This window comes from Physcomitrium patens, chromosome 12 (genome assembly GCF_059467195.1).
Source record: "Physcomitrium patens ecotype Gransden chromosome 12, ASM5946719v1, whole genome shotgun sequence".
NCBI classification, from domain to species: Eukaryota; Viridiplantae; Streptophyta; class Bryopsida; order Funariales; family Funariaceae; genus Physcomitrium; species Physcomitrium patens.
Genome location: NC_143421.1, coordinates 15363031 through 15381476, shown reverse-complemented (window position 1 = coordinate 15381476; position 18446 = coordinate 15363031). Strand labels below are relative to the sequence as shown.

The 18446-nt window shown below is 44.7% G+C and overlaps 3 protein-coding genes across 3 annotated transcripts; 1 reads left to right on the top strand and 2 right to left on the bottom strand.

The window, feature by feature from the left end:
- The first annotated feature begins 368 nt into the window (after positions 1-368).
- On the top strand, positions 369-7157 carry LOC112289774 (uncharacterized). Its single transcript, XM_024535339.3, has 22 exons — positions 369-886; positions 1191-1283; positions 1462-1588; positions 1721-1888; positions 2027-2098; positions 2217-2288; positions 2515-2586; positions 2774-2845; positions 3190-3261; positions 3530-3601; positions 3766-3837; positions 3950-4054; positions 4218-4268; positions 4399-4499; positions 4596-4661; positions 4776-4928; positions 5023-5303; positions 5468-5611; positions 5781-5926; positions 6036-6180; positions 6417-6563; positions 6709-7157. The coding sequence occupies exons 1-22, from the start codon at positions 841-843 to the stop codon at positions 6940-6942; spliced, it is 2511 nt and encodes an 836-aa protein (XP_024391107.1). The 5' UTR covers positions 369-840; the 3' UTR covers positions 6943-7157.
- A 462-nt stretch (positions 7158-7619) lies between these two features.
- Positions 7620-9977, bottom strand: LOC112289775 (vacuolar protein sorting-associated protein 32 homolog 1). The gene is made up of 6 exons (XM_024535340.3): positions 9709-9977; positions 9390-9489; positions 9174-9259; positions 8929-9020; positions 8510-8624; positions 7620-8141 (listed from the first exon to the last, which is right to left on the bottom strand). The coding sequence occupies exons 1-6, from the start codon at positions 9778-9780 to the stop codon at positions 7956-7958; spliced, it is 651 nt and encodes a 216-aa protein (XP_024391108.1). The 5' UTR covers positions 9781-9977; the 3' UTR covers positions 7620-7955.
- Positions 9978-11479: 1502 nt separating this feature from the next.
- LOC112289772 (uncharacterized) lies at positions 11480-15537 on the bottom strand. The gene is made up of 3 exons (XM_024535337.3): positions 15391-15537; positions 14763-15131; positions 11480-13991 (listed from the first exon to the last, which is right to left on the bottom strand). The coding sequence occupies exons 2-3, from the start codon at positions 14881-14883 to the stop codon at positions 12145-12147; spliced, it is 1968 nt and encodes a 655-aa protein (XP_024391105.1). The 5' UTR covers positions 14884-15131; positions 15391-15537; the 3' UTR covers positions 11480-12144.
- Positions 15538-18446: the final 2909 nt, after the last annotated feature.

Genomic DNA, 18446 nt, shown 5'->3' with positions numbered 1-18446 from the left:
CTCACCCTGGCGTATATACCGACAATGCGACGAGCAACTTGGCAATGCTGGATCAACATCGCCTGAATCCCCACCTGTGATCGTCACCTGGCCTTATATTTTCAACGCCGGAATCTGAACTGATCCGCTTATTTTTTTCCAATAAAAGACATTGCTTCTGGGATGTTTAATGAAAGCACAGAAATCGACACTCAGCTTGAACATTCAGTTGACTTTTGGGTAGCTCTCTCACCGTTGGCCACTCACGCAGAACGTGGTTTTTTTACAACCATTGAGGACTAATTCGTAAGTTTTTTATATTATATTGGGGAGGTGTTACGATATCCGCAATAGCATCGAATCTTCGTGCTCAACTTGTAGCCAAGAAAGTAGCGCACGAGAGGTGACAGGTCTCTGCGCAGGTGGGAGCAAAGGTGGAGCGCAATCTGACATGCGACCGGGGCATTTTTGGATGGGGGGCAGCTGAGCTGTGCAGGGATGCAACTTGAGCTTCTATCGGAACTGACGGTGCCGGTTCCGCTCTGCAGTAATCGGTTGTGATGAGAGCAGAGGCGCTCTGATCAAAGGGTCGGTCAGATGAGCGGTATAGTTGTTGCATCTTCTTCTGTCTCAGAGCAGTAATAAGCAGGACCAAACTGAGGTCAAAGTAAGCACAACATGGTGTGCTCAAGCGTGCACGACAAAGAGATGGGAGGACCTTTTGCACATGTTTAGGGATGTTGTAGAAACTGATATTAGGGCCTGGACTGCTTTGAATCTAACGAACACCAGCTAGCAGCTGCTGAGAACTTCGTGTTCTGATCATTTCTCCGCTCTGGAAGGGAGAGTTCGAGTGTGTGCATGAGTGTCCCAAGAGGCGTTGGACGCCCTGTGAAGGAGAAATCAGGTTAGAATGAAGTTTCCACTGCTTTATGCTAACCCGTCTGAATAAACGCCGAGCACAATGCTCTTGACGTTTTGTCTGTGGTTCATTTGTTCATTTTATGACCGGAATGCCTCTACTTCGCTTTAACATGGAAGCTTTTAGCTACTTCATCTTCACCTTCGCCTGAAGAAAACAGGTTCCTGCTTGTTCGATGTTTGCTGCACCGGCCTGAGTTGCGTTGTATGATAGATAGTCGTTGCTTTCATTAGCGAGTTTAAGTTAAGAGCCGCGGAAGTTTATCTGAAGTTTGGATGGGGATCAACAGGTCAAATGAAGATTACTCGCCTCCTACTCGCCATTTTGTTGGTGAATCTGTGTGTGGTAGGCAATGTCATCGGAGCTACTCCAGCTGACGAAGGTACGTCATCTTCTGAACTCAACCTTGCATTCGAAGCTACTGTTCTAGAAAATCTAAGATAAACATTCCAAGCCTTCGTAACAAGCCAACTGTTTCCCAACTCTTCGAACAATGGGGGTCACAATGACAGTGAGGAATTTTATTGACTGATTCATGTGCTCTGAACTGAGTGGAACAGCCCAAGCTCTGGAGACTGTTCTGAAAACTCTACAATACACATTTTACAGTGCAGCGACGCCACCTTGTACATTTTTCAAGCCCGAGGTGGTGACGTGTGATCCAGCCAGTGGTTTGATTACTAAATTGTGAGTTTTTTCTCATTTACGAGATCTCATTCTCTCAATCCCTCAATCAGAATGACCTGTTAATGATACCTTTGAATCAAACTTTTGTCATTTTGTGTAGAAATTCTGAGGCACTTCCTTGTTGTCCGACAGAAACCTGAGCAGTATGGGTCTACGAGGGAAACTCCCTCCTCAGATTGGAACGTTCAAGTCCTTGGAGTTGCTGGATCTTACTACATACAACTCGTCTTTGGGTTTCCCAAATCAAATCGTCGGGCCATTACCCGATGAACTGGGGAACCTAGCTCAGCTCAAGTATTTGTAAGTCTCATGTGAGGAAGTGATAAGAGAGTGGGTGCACAAATGTGTACGCTTCAACCATCTTAATTTTGAAACCCTTTCAGCGGAATCATCATTTTCCCGACGCCTCATGTGGCATATCCTGGTTGGAAATTGCAGCAACTTCAGCTTCAACAATATCAACTCAGACTTCCCTCCCTGTGTGCTGAGGCTCACGAACCTAATTGATCTGTGAGTTGATCTATTTAAATAACTCCGGCTTACAATAGTCTTTGCTAAAAGAGACCCCAGTGGTCTTTGTTGCCTAAGTAACGTAGCTTATTTGGCACCCCCGCCTGTATGCATGCAGGAGGATTGACAACTGCAATATGACTGGTCAACTACCGAAGGAAATCAATCGACTGAAGAAACTCGAGCACTTGTAAGTCTCACTTCGGCTATGTTAGGGGCAAAGTTATTTGCCTGCTAAATGACTGACGGGTTGAGGAAGTTTTCGAAGCATATTTTGTTGAGGTTTTTCTCATTTTCCATTGTTCTTTGAAGCCTCACGTTTCAACATTCTGTTCTTATGTGATTTTGCCGATTAGGCAACTCTTTCACAACATATTAACCCACCATTCTCATAACTTACGGCTGATCAATTATAGGTTCCTAGGAAATAACAAAATGACTGGGAAGTTCCCAGAAACGTTGGGGGATTTGACTAGTCTTAAAGAATTGTAAGCCATTCTTTTCTCTTTGAAACCTGGGTAAATTTCTGGTTACATCCTCTGTATTCATCTATTTTTCGAGGAGAAATTCTGAGAATCGTCTTGCCAATATCAGTTGTTGTTTTTTTTTTTTTTTTTTTTTTTTTTTTTTTTTTTTTTTTTTTTTTTAATGAGGTTCACAATTGTACATGTGCAGGACCGTGTGGCAGAACGAATTCAGGGACCAAATTCCAGAGTCGCTCGGCCAGCTTGAAAATCTGACCTACTTGTAAGCATCACGATTAAACCTGAGGATAGCTCAGTTTTGAGCTTACTTAACAAACCGTTTTGGCCCTATGTAGCGAGGAAAACATAGCTGATTAGCCTGGCAGTAGAAATACACCTTCAACGTATGGAAGAAACAAGACATAGGATAAACAATTTATCAAACAAAACTGATACTGCATTTCAATATATTCAAGATAATCGACGTCGAATGCTTCGTTCAATGTGAACCTTACATGTGCAGATTTTTTACACGCCCGAATTGCTAGCTTTATTTTTCACGTCCTGAGATGCTTGTAATAACATAGAAAGCTGTGTCTTAAGATTCCACTGCTTTTTGTCAACCAGGAATTTCCACACTTGTTCGATGTGGGGACCGCTTCCTGAATCTTTTGGGAAACTCAAGAAAATGCAGAAGTTGTAAGTTGATGTGCTTTAAACAATACCATTCTTTCAGTTATACTAGCAATGAAACACTTTTATTAAGAATAGTGATTATGGACATTGAGCGCACGTTGCAGCTTCCTCTTTCTACTTGTATGAGTATCCTGTTTGAAGATATTAATCAAGTTCATGACTGAGATTGAGTTTATTCCAAAACAGAATTAGCGTACATTTTCTGTTTTTGGGATGCTTTTCCTTCAACTAGATCCTTGGAAATAGTATTCACGGCTTTGCATGTACGCAGATGGCTGTTCCGCAATGATCTTACTGGACGCGTTCCTGACACTTGGCGCGGATTGCAAAGTGCCGTTGATCTGTATGTAACCTTATACAACTCTTTCTGTAGCATATCATGATTTCCTCCGGCGTTCGATGCACAAAAGTGTTTCGTCCTGATAATAGTTATCAATTTGTGTACTGCTAAGTGAAGGAGTTCTGACACGGTCTTATGGGCTTTTTCTTTTGGTGAACCGACCACAGGAACATCAGACAGAACTCATTATCAGGCACTGTTCCTGCGTTTCTCCCTCTGCTACCAAACTTAAAGATACTGTAAGTGTCGACAACTTTATCAGATTGCCAAGCATCTCAAGGCTACAACAATCTCATTAAACGGTTAAGTTCTGTCCTTAAATATTTGACTCAAACGATGTCTTGTATGCAGGGATATTTCACAGAACAAGTTCGATGGGCCGATTCCACCCACCTTGAACGTATCTACGAATCTTTTGTCGTCATGGAACAAACTGGCGAAACAAAACTGCGACTTGTAAGTTAACGCAACCGTTGGCTCAGTGGTTTTCCATGCATGAGAAGTGTGATTCTTCTGATTAACATCTACAATGCAAGGCCTCTCATGCTGATATCTCATGTGAATGAGTGCATCTTGAGCACAAATGCGTATTGATTTCTGGTGTGTTCTTATTATCCAGGAGCTGTAACTATTTCAATGGATCGTTTCCTGTGACCATACCATCCAATGTGTAAGAAACCATTCTTTTGCTTCTGTTCAGAATTATCACCATCGTGGTTAAAGATGCTCTTTGTTCCGCAAAATAACCTCGTTGCAAGTCCGACACTGACATTTGAACTACTGCTGAGCGTTTTGCGCAGTAACGTAACAGGGAATTGCTTCACTAATTCCACCAAGGAAAGTGATTCATGCAAGAGGGATCTCAGGTGTGACCAGATAAGCCGGAAATACAATGACAACGGTGAGCGTCAGTAGCCTTCATGTCGTCGATGGGGGTTTCCGTTCTGGCACCCATGCTCGCCTTCGTGCTAACAATCATGTTGTTCGTGTATTGCAGGATGTGCACCATGTCCCTCTCAGCAGTATATGTACGATTTCATCAAATGCCTCTGCGCACCACTGGGTAAAACTTGCCTCTTCACCTCTGTATAATCCATTTTGGTCGATGTGAGTGCATTGTGAGCACATCCGAAACATTGCATGTTTGGTCGATTGATGAGGTTTTGTTGTCTTTCAGATGTCAAGTTTGGTGAAGGGAAGAAATCCTTTGCAATTGGGGCGATTGTGGGTATCGTAGCCGCCTTTGTTGCACTTTTGTTGGCAATCTTTGCTCTCTGGCGCTACAAGCCCTCGGTCTTCAGAGACCCTTTCAAGAAGAAGGATATCGATTGTAAGTCTCGGAACTCAATTGTAGCACATGTCTTCACTGGGCATTGTGAGCACACCCTGGTCTGACATTCATACGCATCGTCATCTCTCGGCAGATGGGCCATGGGAAATCCCAAGTGGAGTTCAAAAGTATTCCCTCGCGGAACTTGCAAAGGCGACCAACAATTGGAGTGAATCCAACGAAATTGGACAGGGTGGGTTCGGAAAAGTTTTCCATGGCGTTTTCGAGGACGGGAAAATGGTGGCGATCAAGCGGGCATCGGATTCTAGTACGCAAGGTACCTCGGAGTTCCGGAATGAAGTGGTGCTGTTAAGCAGATTACACCACCGTCACCTCGTTCGACTCGAAGGCTTTTGTGACGACCGTGGATTGCAGGCAAATTCTCTTACTTCTAAAGATTCAGCTTGACGATTGTGCTTGAATTAGTAATATCTGGTCCTCACTCAAAACCAAGGTGCTTCGAGTCCTGTGTTGCGAACCGAATTCAATAGCTTCCTGATGCAATGACTAACGATCTACCTCTCAATGCCGATTCTCAGATTCTTGTCTACGAGTTCATGGAAAACGGCAACTTGCATGATCTTCTTACTGGTGTGAAGAAAGGGAGGGATGTACCATGGTACAAGCGCCTGGAGATTGCTGTCGGCGTGGCCCAGGGATTGGATTACCTTCACACAATGGCGGTAAGCTTCGAGCATGGGGAAGTTCAAATAGTGTAACTATCTCTCAGGCTTCTCGTCACTTAAGTTAAACTATACCCATTGCGTCTAGTACTTTTTGCTAAATTCTCTCAAAATCTCGTCATTCTCAAATGTCTTAACTGAAACGATGACTTGGTGAATCGGCCTTCAGGATCCTCCTGTCATTCACAGGGATATTAAACCTAGCAACATTCTCCTTGATTCTGAGCTCGTTGCTAAGGTGGCTGACTTCGGAATCTCAAAGGAGAAGGAAAACATTGAAACTCATATCTCCACGAGACCTGCTGGTACCGCTGGGTAAACTCCTCAGCATATTTTTCATTCAATGCACGATCATAACTTCAGCGCCGTATTATACTACACTTCGTCTATCAAAGCACCTCATTCACACTTTCTCCATTGCCAGATATCTGGATCCCGAGTATTTCTTGAGGCGGCACTTGACGACTGCAAGTGACGTTTACGCATATGGGGTGTGTCTGTTAGAGCTAATCACTGGTCAACAATCCATCGACCACATGCGGCTCGAGGAATTCAATCTGATTGAATGGGTAAGTTCGTCGAAAATCACTCTCCTGAATGGATCTGCTTTTCTGTTTGTCTGTCAGGTAAATCTCACTTCCAATGTAGCACTGGTGTGTCTTCTGGTTCACTACACAGTCAAACTTTATCCAAGGGAATCCAATTTTCAAGGCAGAAGACTTATGTATGGAGTAGAAAAATGATATGTCAGATATGTGGTGACCGTTAAGGAACATTAGCATAAGTCCCCATTTGTGGATTACAGGTGAAGCCAAGGTTTAAGACGGGAGGAGTGGATGCAATTGTGGACACGGCACTGGGAGAGGATTACGACAGGGAGGTCATGAAGGAGATGACAGAAGTAGCACTGGCGTGCTCAGCATTTTCAAAGAAGGACCGCATAACCATGAAGGTGCACACTTCTCCCTGAACGAATGTGGTATGCTAAAGTCCTCGGAACGAACAGAGTTGTCGATTTTATCAGAACCCACATGAGTAATGTATGTAAAGAAGCAAATAAGGATGAAGGCTGATATTCCCTTTTGATGCTTTTTCAGGAAGTCCTCAACATACTGGGGCCCCGTTTGGCGAATGCATCCGCGCTTAATGCAGCTTCCATCTCCGAAAAGGTCAAGAGATTGTCAACGAGGGATGACCCCAATACTAAGCTCTACAACAAACATAAAGAAGGATCAACGTCTGATCTCAAAGTTCCCCTTCCTGATCACACCAGCACCAGCAGCCCTGCAACAACCACGCAGTTTGATTTACAAATCCTCTCACCACGGTAGTCTCAGTTCCACATACTTCATCGTGTGTGACTCCCTTTTGTTACAGTCTCTTGCTTGTTATTACTGCAGCAATGCCACCTATGTAATCCGTGCATCAATGAGTAGAAATGGATCTACGCCGCTAGACATGTGTGATTAGCTGTTGGATCAAGTTCGAAATATGAATTATGTAATTTATGATTTTGTACAAGAGTGACGCACTTGATTCAATCGTACTTGGTACTCGAACTATTGGGCTTGGAAAGACCAATGCTTTCTACACAATAAACTGTCTCCCTTATGTTTAGACATGTAGACAAGACACGAAGCCAATAATTGGAATTTGTTATGATTTGAATTATATAGAGCACTGTCACAATTTTCAGACCATTGAGATTAAAGAACTATCCCCAATCGACCGCTATAGACTACTGGTAAGAAACTGCCGATTTTCATACACAGGATTTGGTGTGTAACCGGCTACGTTCATACGAACACGAAGTGTAGTAAACGTGGTGTAAAATTGTCAAATCACAAGAAGTGCGCATTTTTCATCCACATGTCCAAAAGGAAATATGACATGCAGGTGAACAACGTGAACCGTCAAATGATTAATAGCATCATAATTCAGATCATTTGTTGGAGCACTGTGATGAATCTCTAGTAATGGGACAGTGGACTATCATATACATAACGCATTTGTAACAAGGTTTACATTCGTTAAATTGTGTAATTAGTACAAATAGTTGAGTAGTAACGCTCGTAATCCACTACATTATGCAGTTTATTGCTGAATCCGGTGTATCCCTACGTGAAACGAAAAAATAATAAAGTGATGCTGCAATGTATACACAAGGGTTGATAAGAGCAACACCGAGATTCAATACAATCGCTAATCCTATGAGGCGCAAATGGAAAGAAGAAACTATGTCAAATTCTTAACACCTAATCTCTGCTATAAATCTGGAAAAGGACTGAATGTGAAGAACATGAGATTCCAAATCCGAGATGAAATTGGTGGCCAAAATTTGTCTCTAGAGCGCCATTTCAGCTTGAAGGGCTGCAAGTTCATCTTCTTCCTCCTTGTTCTGAGGTGGTTTGGCTTTCTGAGTAGGAACTGGAGGTCGGTATGCTTGTGGGAGTTCCTGGACAGAGGGAGTGATTAATTGTTCTTCTAATTCAGCTCCTTCAAGATCCTCGAGCTCGGCTTCTAACTCATCCTGTAAGGCATTAGCAACAAACAACTGAGCTGATATTCGCAGTGCTTAACCCATGGTCTTCAGAAATGTCTTCAGAGGCGTACAACATTCAAATTCAGTAACTATCGTCTGAGACATGAATAAAATCTGGCACATTTAGGCCACCATGTTCAATGCACAGACGATATTTAGAAATCCTCATAACTAGACGGTACTGACGCCAATGACTAACAAATATCTGACAAAAATTTACACTAATACCAAGTGGTTTATTGGTACTAATTCGTTGCCCTCCCCCCCTTTTTTTTTTGTCAGGGACTAATTTTGCAAAGAAATGTATCTTCCAATGTGTCACCACAATAATCCAATAGCAGGAATTGCAATTTTACCTCGTCGATATCAGCTGATGTCCCAATAGGAGTTGAGAGTGCCTCCTGGATCTGTTTCATGTTCTCAGTTTGCTCATTGATCTCATCCATGGTCTTGTCAACGTCGTCAATATTTCTGTAAGCCACAACATTAGCAAATTAAGGGTGAAGGGCCGTACACATGATTTTATAGAAAATGTCGTTACAGCCACTAGTACAACAACAAGAAATGCCGTTCTCTCCATCTCGAGCAATTAAATTTAGAGCGCGACAAAGCGGTTTGTAACGGACTAGCTCGAAAAAAACTAGAAATAAAAGACATAGACATTGGTTATCACAATGATACTTTAAATCCTACTTCAAAAATATACTCGCGGAACAAAGAGACGCAAAATAATGTATGGCAAAGACAGGTAAGGAAGAAAGGACAAGCATCGTACGTCGCCTTCTGGATAGCCTTCATAGCTGAAGCACCGCTACGCAGGGCATCCACAGTTTCTGTGGTTGCTTTAGCACCCTCTAACATAATCATCTGCACAAAATTGACAAGCAACGATGATTACAGATGAACGCAGAAATTGACCAGACTCCCTCAGATAGGCGTGCGTGAGTATATCTATATAAGTATGCAATATGCACCCGTAAATCCAGTATGATAATAGACCGGGAGGATGAAGTATCGGACCTGGTCATGAATACGCAATTGAAAGTTACCGAGTTGCTCTACTTGGACTTCATACAACTTCTTCCGCTTCAAACACTGAATCGCAGCTGCCAAATCCATCGCACAACAGCGGTCGTCAACAAACCTAGACATCCAAGCCTCCATCTCTCAACTCATGGCAGCCCTAAATTTATCATACCACTCAAATGAAGCCATCCCCAAGCCCCAGATGCTTACCTCGCTTATTCTTCAAGCTCGTAAACTCCTTAGCCTTCTCAATTTCCATAGCTATTTTCTTTTGCAACACTTTCTCCTTTTTCTCCAACATCTCCAGGGTCTGTCTCCACCATCATACCCCCATCTCAGTCCATCTCACTAAAAATCCACACTAACCCTATCTTCCCCAAAAAACCCCAAATTCACGCCAATTCACGCCAACTCTCATCTCCATCACCATCTCCACCCCCATCTCCAACCCCAACTCATTCCAATAAATCCACCCGTAAAATCAAATCCGGAGCACAAAACAGCATCCCACGCATTGTCGCGCGCTCACCTCATTGAGCTTATCAAGCGTGGAGAGGGTAGAGGGCTCCTCTTTGGGCTTCCCGAACAATCTGCCAAACATGATGAACGGAAAATTCTCCGACAGAAGAGGGCAGATTAACAAAACCCTCGAGTATCTGCCGCCTTTTGAGTATCTGCGCTGCAAACGCTCGTGTACAATTCTACAACGTACAGGTCACGAGGCGGCAGTGTAGCATCCTGGAGATCGAAGGTAGAGCAGGCACACAGACAGCATACAGACAGCCCAAGTGTCGCCGAGAGACTCTGAATTGATGGAATCGGGTTCCGGTGTCGGTACTGATTCCGTCGATGGCTTCGCCTCGCTTCCGGTTTGCTTGGCCCACTGCCCCTCGTCCTGCCGCGCTCCTTCGCGTGTCCTTCCAAGAAGGTTCCAATCGATGTCCCCGAAGCTGCGCACTAGATGCTTAGTGGATGTAAGACATCTTTTGGACGAAATATTGTGGATAATTCTTCGTAGATGGTTCTGTTCATCTTCTCTGTGTGGTGCGGCTTAATGTGTATATATTAACTTTAAGAGAATAGTTTTATGAATCAAGAATAAATGTAATCCTAAAACAAAGTAAAGGAAGTGATCCAAAATAGATAAATATTGCGAAAAAAAATTAGTTCAAAATCTAACTATTCCACAATTTTCAATGTTTGAAGTGCAATGATTAGTTTCTAATTTTTTTAACACTGATATTATTCTTAGCAATGTTCTTTGATGATCTTACATTAAAATACAAATTGGAGGCATAACTATTTTAATACATTCAATACATAACAAAAATATCAATTAAATTAACATTTTAAAATATTTCAAACCTTAATAGAAACAATCATTTGGAACAAATAAATTAGACAAAAATAAAATAATAAAATTACAAAATAAACAATGATTTATAGTTTAATCATATATCATTGAAAACAACAATATAGTAGTGTAATTTATAGTTTTCTAAAAATAAAACTTACATAATGCCACAAGCTATTAATATTTCAGTGATAGGTTACATTTTTTAAAATTTTACTGGAGTACGATATGCAACATGTTGTACATCTCTACAATCTTCAAAAGTGAAATAAAATTAGAATTTTTTCACCTTTTCCAAGGAATTTTCTCTCCATGTACACATTAAAGTTAGATAAGGAAACTAAAAAAAGTGCACATACGTTAGAGTTTATGCATTAATGAGTCTCTTCGAGTGGTTTAGGATTATCAACTTAAACCTCTGTAAATAAGAGCTTCGTCCACGTACTCAAGGCAACTTTCACAAATTTATTCACTTCTCGAGTAGAATCAAAGAAAACTTATCACCAGGCTAGATAATTCTCCAAACCAGTTTTTCTTCCAATTCAACCTCATGAAAAAGACCCAGAAGTTCGATGTCGCGAAACATAATCAATTGGGTAAATATTTACAAAATGGTGTCGTCAGGATCAAACACCGGCAATGTGACCCAATTATTCAACATTTTGTTTTACTACAGTATTGTTCATCGTCTCGGAGGTTCTGGAATTCAACCTGTCGTAGGTGCCATGATCAGAGAGATCATTATATCTACTGAGAAGCAGAGTGCCGTTTCTCGATTTCTATGCTGGATTAGTCGGAGTTGGGATCTGGTCTAGAATCTACACACAATGTAGACAACGTTTCATAATGCTAACACGATGAAAGTCGAAGACAACCATGAAATATTAAAAAATTTGCTACACAGAATGTAACAACATGCTCCACACGATGATCTGACTTGATGGTATTTTAGATGGGAAAATAAGATAGTCCGTCGAGATTACACTCGAGGGAAGAGTAACTCGCTTAGACAGAGGTCTTATTCAAAAAACAGAACAATGAGGTGACATGAAGAACGCAAGAATGATGTGATGTTTAAGTAGGGTATCACACGACACATTTACAAGAAAGATAACCTAGAAGAATAAACTGTTCACAGTCAAAGAATCGACAGAACTCAGAAGAAACAAGAGGCCTGGCAAGGCAATCTAGTGCACAGCTCCAACCTCCTCCTGCATCCCACCACCTCAAGATGTATGTAGCATAGCAGAAAAAATGAAAAGAAATCAATAAATGCCCACCTACCCAGACCCCGCCTCACTAAAATGTTTTGACACAACATGCCACAAAGAGCAATCTTTGATTGCTCGGTATCTCGCTGCCACCAAGGAAAAGGCAGACAACTGAAAGGTTTATCAAAGTCTTGCCACTTTACCTTCCAGGGCAACTAAAATAGACCTTCAAAGATCTGTCTATCCCCTAGCAGTTCCACCATATGCACCACACGTTGCTAATCCAAATCTGTAGGTAGCAGTTTTTTCAAGTCCAAATGATCCATTCCTCCAGTCCTGCTGCCTTGTTCACGGCTTCCGGTTCTTGGCATGTCTCGAAGAAAGCACAAGAAATAACAGGTTACGAATCACTAGGAATGCATGTCCCTGACTCATCCGCATAGTGTCCGTCACTGCAGTCGCAGCCATATCCTACTGCTTTGCTGGCCTCGGTGTAACACTTCGCGTCCTTGTCACCTTCGGTCTGGCAAGTGTCGGGCAAATCACATCCCACATCCTCGCACCTGGTCAATGCACAGATGAAAGGAAGCCGAACGTCACAGCTCAAGTCATTGAACATGTAAGGAAGCTTTTCAGGATCCCTGGACTGCTCCTCAGACTCGAACTTGATTGTGAGACATCCCTCGTAGCCTCCGAGATTGTTGGGCTCATCATTGTTCCACCAAGACTGGTTGAACTCGACGCAAGGCGACATGGGGTAACTCCAGCCTCTGGTTGTAGGCATAAGTTTGTAAGCTCTCCTCCCACCAATGTAGCATCCCAGGCCCAGAGGGTTATTGGCATCCCCAAAAACTGTTTCGTTTGACTGGTAGCAGAGCATGCCAAGGTCCTTAAGCTCATCCCAATCAGCAGCAGCTGCCAAGTGACCATCCGACTGTCGTCGGCAATAGTACTCGGCCTGTGCCCAAGTCTGTGGCTCCTTAACGAGCATGAAACAAGTGCCGGACTTTCTCCCAGGTTCGTAGCCTTCCGGACATTCACCTTCTGCTTCAGGAGCAGGTGGTAGCACAGCTGGAGGGGGAGGAGAAGGCGCAGGAGGGGGTGAGGGTGTAACTGGAGTTGGCGTTGGGGGAGAAGGGGTGGGTGTGGGGGGAGAAGGTGTAACTGGAGTGGGAGTAGGTGGAGTTGGAGAAGGGGTTCCACCGCCGTTGTAGAAGGCTGCGCACGTTGCAGCGTCTTTCTGCCCTTGCGAGCCAGGAACACAGTTACCATCGAGGGACAAGATATCTCCAAGAGCAGCACATGAAGGAGCAATGCCTGTGAAGAAATTGTTGTCCAAAACGATGGAGGTAATATTGTCAAGCTCACACAGCTCCGCCGTAACCATCCCTCCTAGCATGTTATCACTCATGTCAAAAACCTCCAAGCTTGCCATGCCTTCAATGCTCTTAGGCAGTGCTCCGGTGATTTTGTTTTCACTGCAATCGAAGAGAGTAACACCTGTGAGATTTCCAATGCCATGAGGGAGCCCACCCTTGAAGTTGTTGTTCAGGGCAACAATTTCTTCCACATTCTCCAACTGTCCGATAGATTCCGGGATACCTCCTTCGAAATTGTTGTTTGCGAGAACAATGGCTGATACCTTAGACTCTCCCAAGTTTTCGGGAATCTCGCCATCGAAATTGTTGTTGTTCACAAATAGTGCGTCCAGAGGCTTTGAGAAAAGCTCTCTCGGCAATTTACCGTAAAAATTGTTGAAACGAATATCCAAATACTCCAGACGTGGGATGTCCAATACCACCTCCGGAAACTTTCCAGAGAGCTTGTTGTTGCTGAGATCAAGCTCGAACAGGGTTTTCATGTACCGAAATGAATCCGGAACAGTTCCATAGAAACGGTTACTGTTCACGTGAAAAATTCCAATCTCTCGAAGCAAACCGAGCTCGGGCGCAAGAGGACCTTTTAAGTAAGCTTCATTGAGATCTATGCCTGAAACCACTTCGAGATAAGACAGGTTCGGATCTTCGGGTGGAGAGCAGAACACTCCTTCGTACTCGCACACGTCCAGACCCACCCATGTGTCCAAGATTCCTTTCGGATCGTCGACGATTGCTTTTTTCCATGCTTGCAGGGCTATGTAAGCTCTCCACTTACTCCACGCGGGTCCGTGACGGCCAACGCCGGGTGGATGGTTTCCAACACCGGGAGGGTGGTTTCCGATCGGTCGGGTTCCGAAGAATGGGTGTTCTACTCCATGAAAAATAAAAACGCATCAGTGACTCATCTGCATGATTTAGTTGCATACACTCTTCAAGGATTCAAGACCCGGATCATGTCATGAATGCAGCAGATTGTGATCGAGAAAAAAATTGACGCCCTAACCCCCGTACTATCAGTCTTCATTGTTAATTCCGAATATTGGTACCGCTCTAAGGGGCACTATCCATGTAGATTGTTCTAAATGATGTAATTCTAAGATAGCTTCAAATTCGTACATTGAGCGTGTTGCAAAAGGGTTCCATAATGAGGTAGGGTAACAATTGTTGTGGAGAGGTACAAATGCAAACCTCCCAAGAAGACGAACACTATTCGTAACGAGGAAACGTAAGTGTGTATCAAAATATCAAAATACACTTATAGTTTAATACATTACACTCAAGCTGCCTTGGATAGGAGGTATTTGCCAATGTAGCGACGAATCGATATCGGAAGAGACTAATAGAGTAGCGCTTAGAGGTCTTTCTCTTCGCGGAGGACACATCCCAGTAAGTTACGATGTATTTAACCACACAATACGAATTGAAAAGCGGCGCCAAACTGAGTTTGCGACTGTGACTCTAGGTCCCTGAAGTCTAGTCATTCCCGGGGCTTCTTAAACCAAGTGCTCATGTGTACACCACTTCGAGGGTTTGAACTCCACAGTCTCAGTGGTTCAGGACACTGCATTCCGGCAATGCCGCACGAGAAGAGTTCGTGGAACAAGGGACAGTTAACTTGTGACAGTGGGAAGAGGCGTACCAGTGGCAGCAACTGCTGCGCGAACACAAACCAGCATAGATACTAGCCAGAGAGTCTTCATGGTTGTCCCCATCCGACCCAGCTGAAAGCAGGTCAAGGCGCCTGCTTTCGTCGGTGCCATGCACCACAACTCCGAAACGGGAGAAACCCCACCGAGCCCCTTTTATCAGACCCCTGTGTCAAGATGATGTTACTTTCCTCCGACTAGTTCCGATGTGACGCCTGTAAGACCTAGTTTGAGCTCTCTTAGCGAGCTCGCCTTCACCTTTCCGCTGGTCTAAGAGGACCTCTCCACATTGTGCTCGCAGAACATCCAGGCCTTTCACCCTTCATAATCCACCAATGCAGCAGTGTTGGCACTTTTAAGACCTGCACAAACATCAACAACGCCCATTGGCGGTCAAACTCCAACAATGTATGCACGCCCCATCTCTTAGCCACATGCAGCGATAGCGGCAATGCCGCCCTCCGACATTACACCTTGACTGCATGTCAAACCACCATCAGCAGCGCAAACTTCGTTGCCTCACCAGGGCAAGTCACTTTGATGAACACCTCAAATCACTCGGGACTCCCAATACTCAGTGTGTGTGTGTGTGTGGGGGGGGGGGGGATAGCATAGCCATACCGTAGCCGAGTAGCTCAGAACCTTAGACCTTGACACAAGCAAACAACAGCCAGTCCAGACGCACTCAGATTAGTGGGAACTGAGGCTGCGAATGCTTGCCGGTCTGGAGGTGCGCGACACGGAGCCCCCAGAAGTGATGGCGCTGCACAAGAAGGGCGAGCGTCCGAGGCGTGGCGAAGTGGCCAAGTGAGGGGAGAAGCTGGTAAGGCGTGGTGCATGGAGCTCCTACTGCCGGCGCAAGAGGGCAGCAGGGACGCGGGGGGAAAAGCCGAGGCACAGCCAATACCGCGACTTCCTGCACTCGTCGCTCCCCGTTGCCTGGCGCCGAGCGGCCATTACGTGCCACTGGCGCTCATTCCGCGCGGCGTTTCACTGCCCATCTCGTGGGGTGGGTGGCCTGGTCCCTAGCTGCCCGCCCTCCCCCCATCACCACTAACTTACACCATTTTCACTCTATTCATTCCCATGACGACTCCCGCTCGCACACTCGTTCGTCTTCACACTCTATCCATTCCCCTCTCCTGCCCCGCATCAATCCCTCTTTGACGACGGCAATTTGCGTTCAGTGCTTGTTTCGTAGTGTGCAGAAGGTAGAATTGTTTTTAAGCGCCTTCGAAACGCATCATTCCAACCCAGTTGCTTCGTTCGTGATACTACTTGGTTTTCCTATCATTTTTATTGTTAGCTGTGCGAACCACATCAGCGCTCGAAGTAACGGAAAAGATAAACTTCGAGGCGCGTGAAAGCAAAACGCCAAAACTGGGTTGGTTTCTGGACGGGGTTTTGTACTAGTTCGTATTCTTTTCCATCTTTTTCTTTTCGATTTCGGGATTAAAAGGATTTCTTCATGGAATGGAGGCAGGGGGGATTGCATGGTGCTACGAATCCACAAACAGAGTGTCTGTGGATGTGGAAGGGCAAGATTTGCATCTTGTCAATGGGGTGGTGCCACGTCTTTTGGTATTTATTATGTGATTGTCTGATCACTGTTGATGCTGACACAACCACGACTTGCGCCTCCCTCTCCGGGCTCCATAATTTAGTACTTATGAGTTTCTACCGCGCATGGTAGTTGGAATCCGCGATTAATGCAGTTGAGATGGGCGGTTACTCTCTTGACCCAACTCGCGTTCGGTACCAGGGATGCGTAATTAGGGGACTACTAATGTGGATGAGGAGAATCACTGGCTTCGATTGTTACACAAAACCCAAGCCCACTTCAACACTTCCTCGTGCCGCGAAGGCGTGTGGGTCACAAAATATAGATGTCTCCGCGTTATTGTTTTATGGCTTTCTGCGCAGTATCTCATAGTTATTGTCCATTATTCGCGCTTACCACTGACAAAACTTTCTATTTTTGAACCCCTGATGTGATATGTTTTTGTTCGTGGTAACCAGAGCTTTGCCTGGTTCTGCTCCACACTGTGTAAGATTAGACTTTTGCATGAACTCCAGGGGACTACAGTACTTTGTCTTTTACTCTCTGTTCGAACATTTATTGTACCGCAGTCTTGACTGCATTGTCAAACTTACTGAAGCTGCAGTGGAATGCACTGTGTCCTGTGCGTCACACACATGCATGTAAGAAAATGCACACATCATTTTTCTGATCACTCCTTCCTTCACTCCATGGTAATGCATATAAACATTAGTAACAATGATTCAAGTTTTGAAATTTCTAACTTGAGAGATCGTGGATGATTGAATACCCGCTGTTTGAAACTAGGCTCCCATTATTTTATTTTTTTAGTGTATCATGCCCCTGTGAGGTACCAATTGCTGTTTGCAGTGTCATAGATGAGACAGTCCTTCGTCCAAGCAAGAAGACATGGAAGCAAAGAGACAACTTCAACCGAACGTGAAGACATGATTGTGATTTTTTTTAACACCCCATCGCTACAGCACCTGACTTGTGAATTCTCGGCAGCTGCAGAGCACCGCGAAACGTAAAAATATGGCCATAACAGCAGGAATCCCATCACATTCACGACATGTTCAACTGTACTTTTCGTGTGGTTTTTTTTGGGTTTTTTGTGTTTTTTGTGTTTTTTTTTTTTTTTTTTTTTTTTTGTAGTTACAGAAAAAGGGTGTAAGGTGTTGTAACCAGCTGGCAATTTCCTTCTCATTTGACTCGGAGGAGGATAAAAGAAACTCCCTTTTCATTGCTCTGGCGACGGAGACCCTGGTTTCAGTTGGCGAGGAGAAACAACTTCCAAAAACTAGAGTGGATGGCAGGATCAATGCAACATTTTCTCTTGCGACAAACGGGGGAACATGGGAATTGAGGGAAATGGGTACCAAGGAATCATCAGATGACGAAGCAATAGAATAGGCCTCCCTCGATGCGAGGAGGAGGGTCGTAAGGTTTCGGTCAGCAGCAGCACCCTCCGCCACTCACACAGCCAGAACACGAGTGTTGTTCCAGCATTGCCTGGGATCCAGACACAGGCTGACTTTATAACGCACAGCAGGGCAATAGCCTTGCCCCATCTTCTCCCAGGTGCTGCTCGATTAACTTACTGTTTCTCAGCAGTGGCAGAAACGAGACTGACTGACCTGAGAGGGGGAGAGTGAGAGAGAGAGAGAGGAACAAGCCCTGAACGACCTCCTGCTCCCCAAACGGCGATCGCCGTTCCAGAGCATGATGAACCAGGAACACAACACCGTTGTGGGTAAAAATACAAAAATAGAAAACTACAATCTCCCTGACTAACTGCCATTGGCATGCATGTGAACCCCACAGGAAGGATTCAAACGGGGGTTTGAAGTTGCGGAGCTCGCGGGTATCTAGTGGCGGACGCGGAGGTGGGGTCGTAGGTTGTACAATCCGTGGTACTCTCTCTCTCTGTGTCACCACAGCCACAGCCGCACAACAAGCGCCGGTGTTGGGGGGCCAACACACACACACAGTCCCATCCATCCTCGTCCTCCCCTCCCACCCCGTTGCCTTCGTCGTCTTCCTCCTCCTCCTCCTGGTCCGACTCGCGTGGGGTGCACACGGCGCTTCCTCCCATTGCGATGCGCTGCAACACATGCCCGAGCCGCATCCTCCTCCT

Excerpts from the sequence above, each read along its gene's own strand:
- LOC112289774 (XM_024535339.3), top strand. The coding sequence starts at position 841 with ATGAGTGTCCCAAGAGGCGTTGGACGCCCTGTGAAGGAGAAATCAG. Across the intron at positions 4,929-5,022 it reads CAAGAAGAAGGATATCGATT|ATGGGCCATGGGAAATCCCA; the intron begins GTAAGTCTCGGA and ends ATCTCTCGGCAG. Across the intron at positions 5,927-6,035 it reads AGACCTGCTGGTACCGCTGG|ATATCTGGATCCCGAGTATT; the intron begins GTAAACTCCTCA and ends CTCCATTGCCAG.
- LOC112289772 (XM_024535337.3), bottom strand. The coding sequence starts at position 14,883 with ATGGCACCGACGAAAGCAGGCGCCTTGACCTGCTTTCAGCTGGGTCGG. Across the intron at positions 13,992-14,762 it reads CGCAGCAGTTGCTGCCACTG|AACACCCATTCTTCGGAACC; the intron begins GTACGCCTCTTC and ends TTCATGGAGTAG.
- LOC112289775 (XM_024535340.3), bottom strand. The coding sequence starts at position 9,780 with ATGTTTGGCAGATTGTTCGGGAAGCCCAAAGAGGAGCCCTCTACCCTC. Across the intron at positions 9,490-9,708 it reads CGCTTGATAAGCTCAATGAG|ACCCTGGAGATGTTGGAGAA; the intron begins GTGAGCGCGCGA and ends TGGTGGAGACAG. Across the intron at positions 9,021-9,173 it reads AATTGCGTATTCATGACCAG|ATGATTATGTTAGAGGGTGC; the intron begins GTCCGATACTTC and ends AATTTTGTGCAG.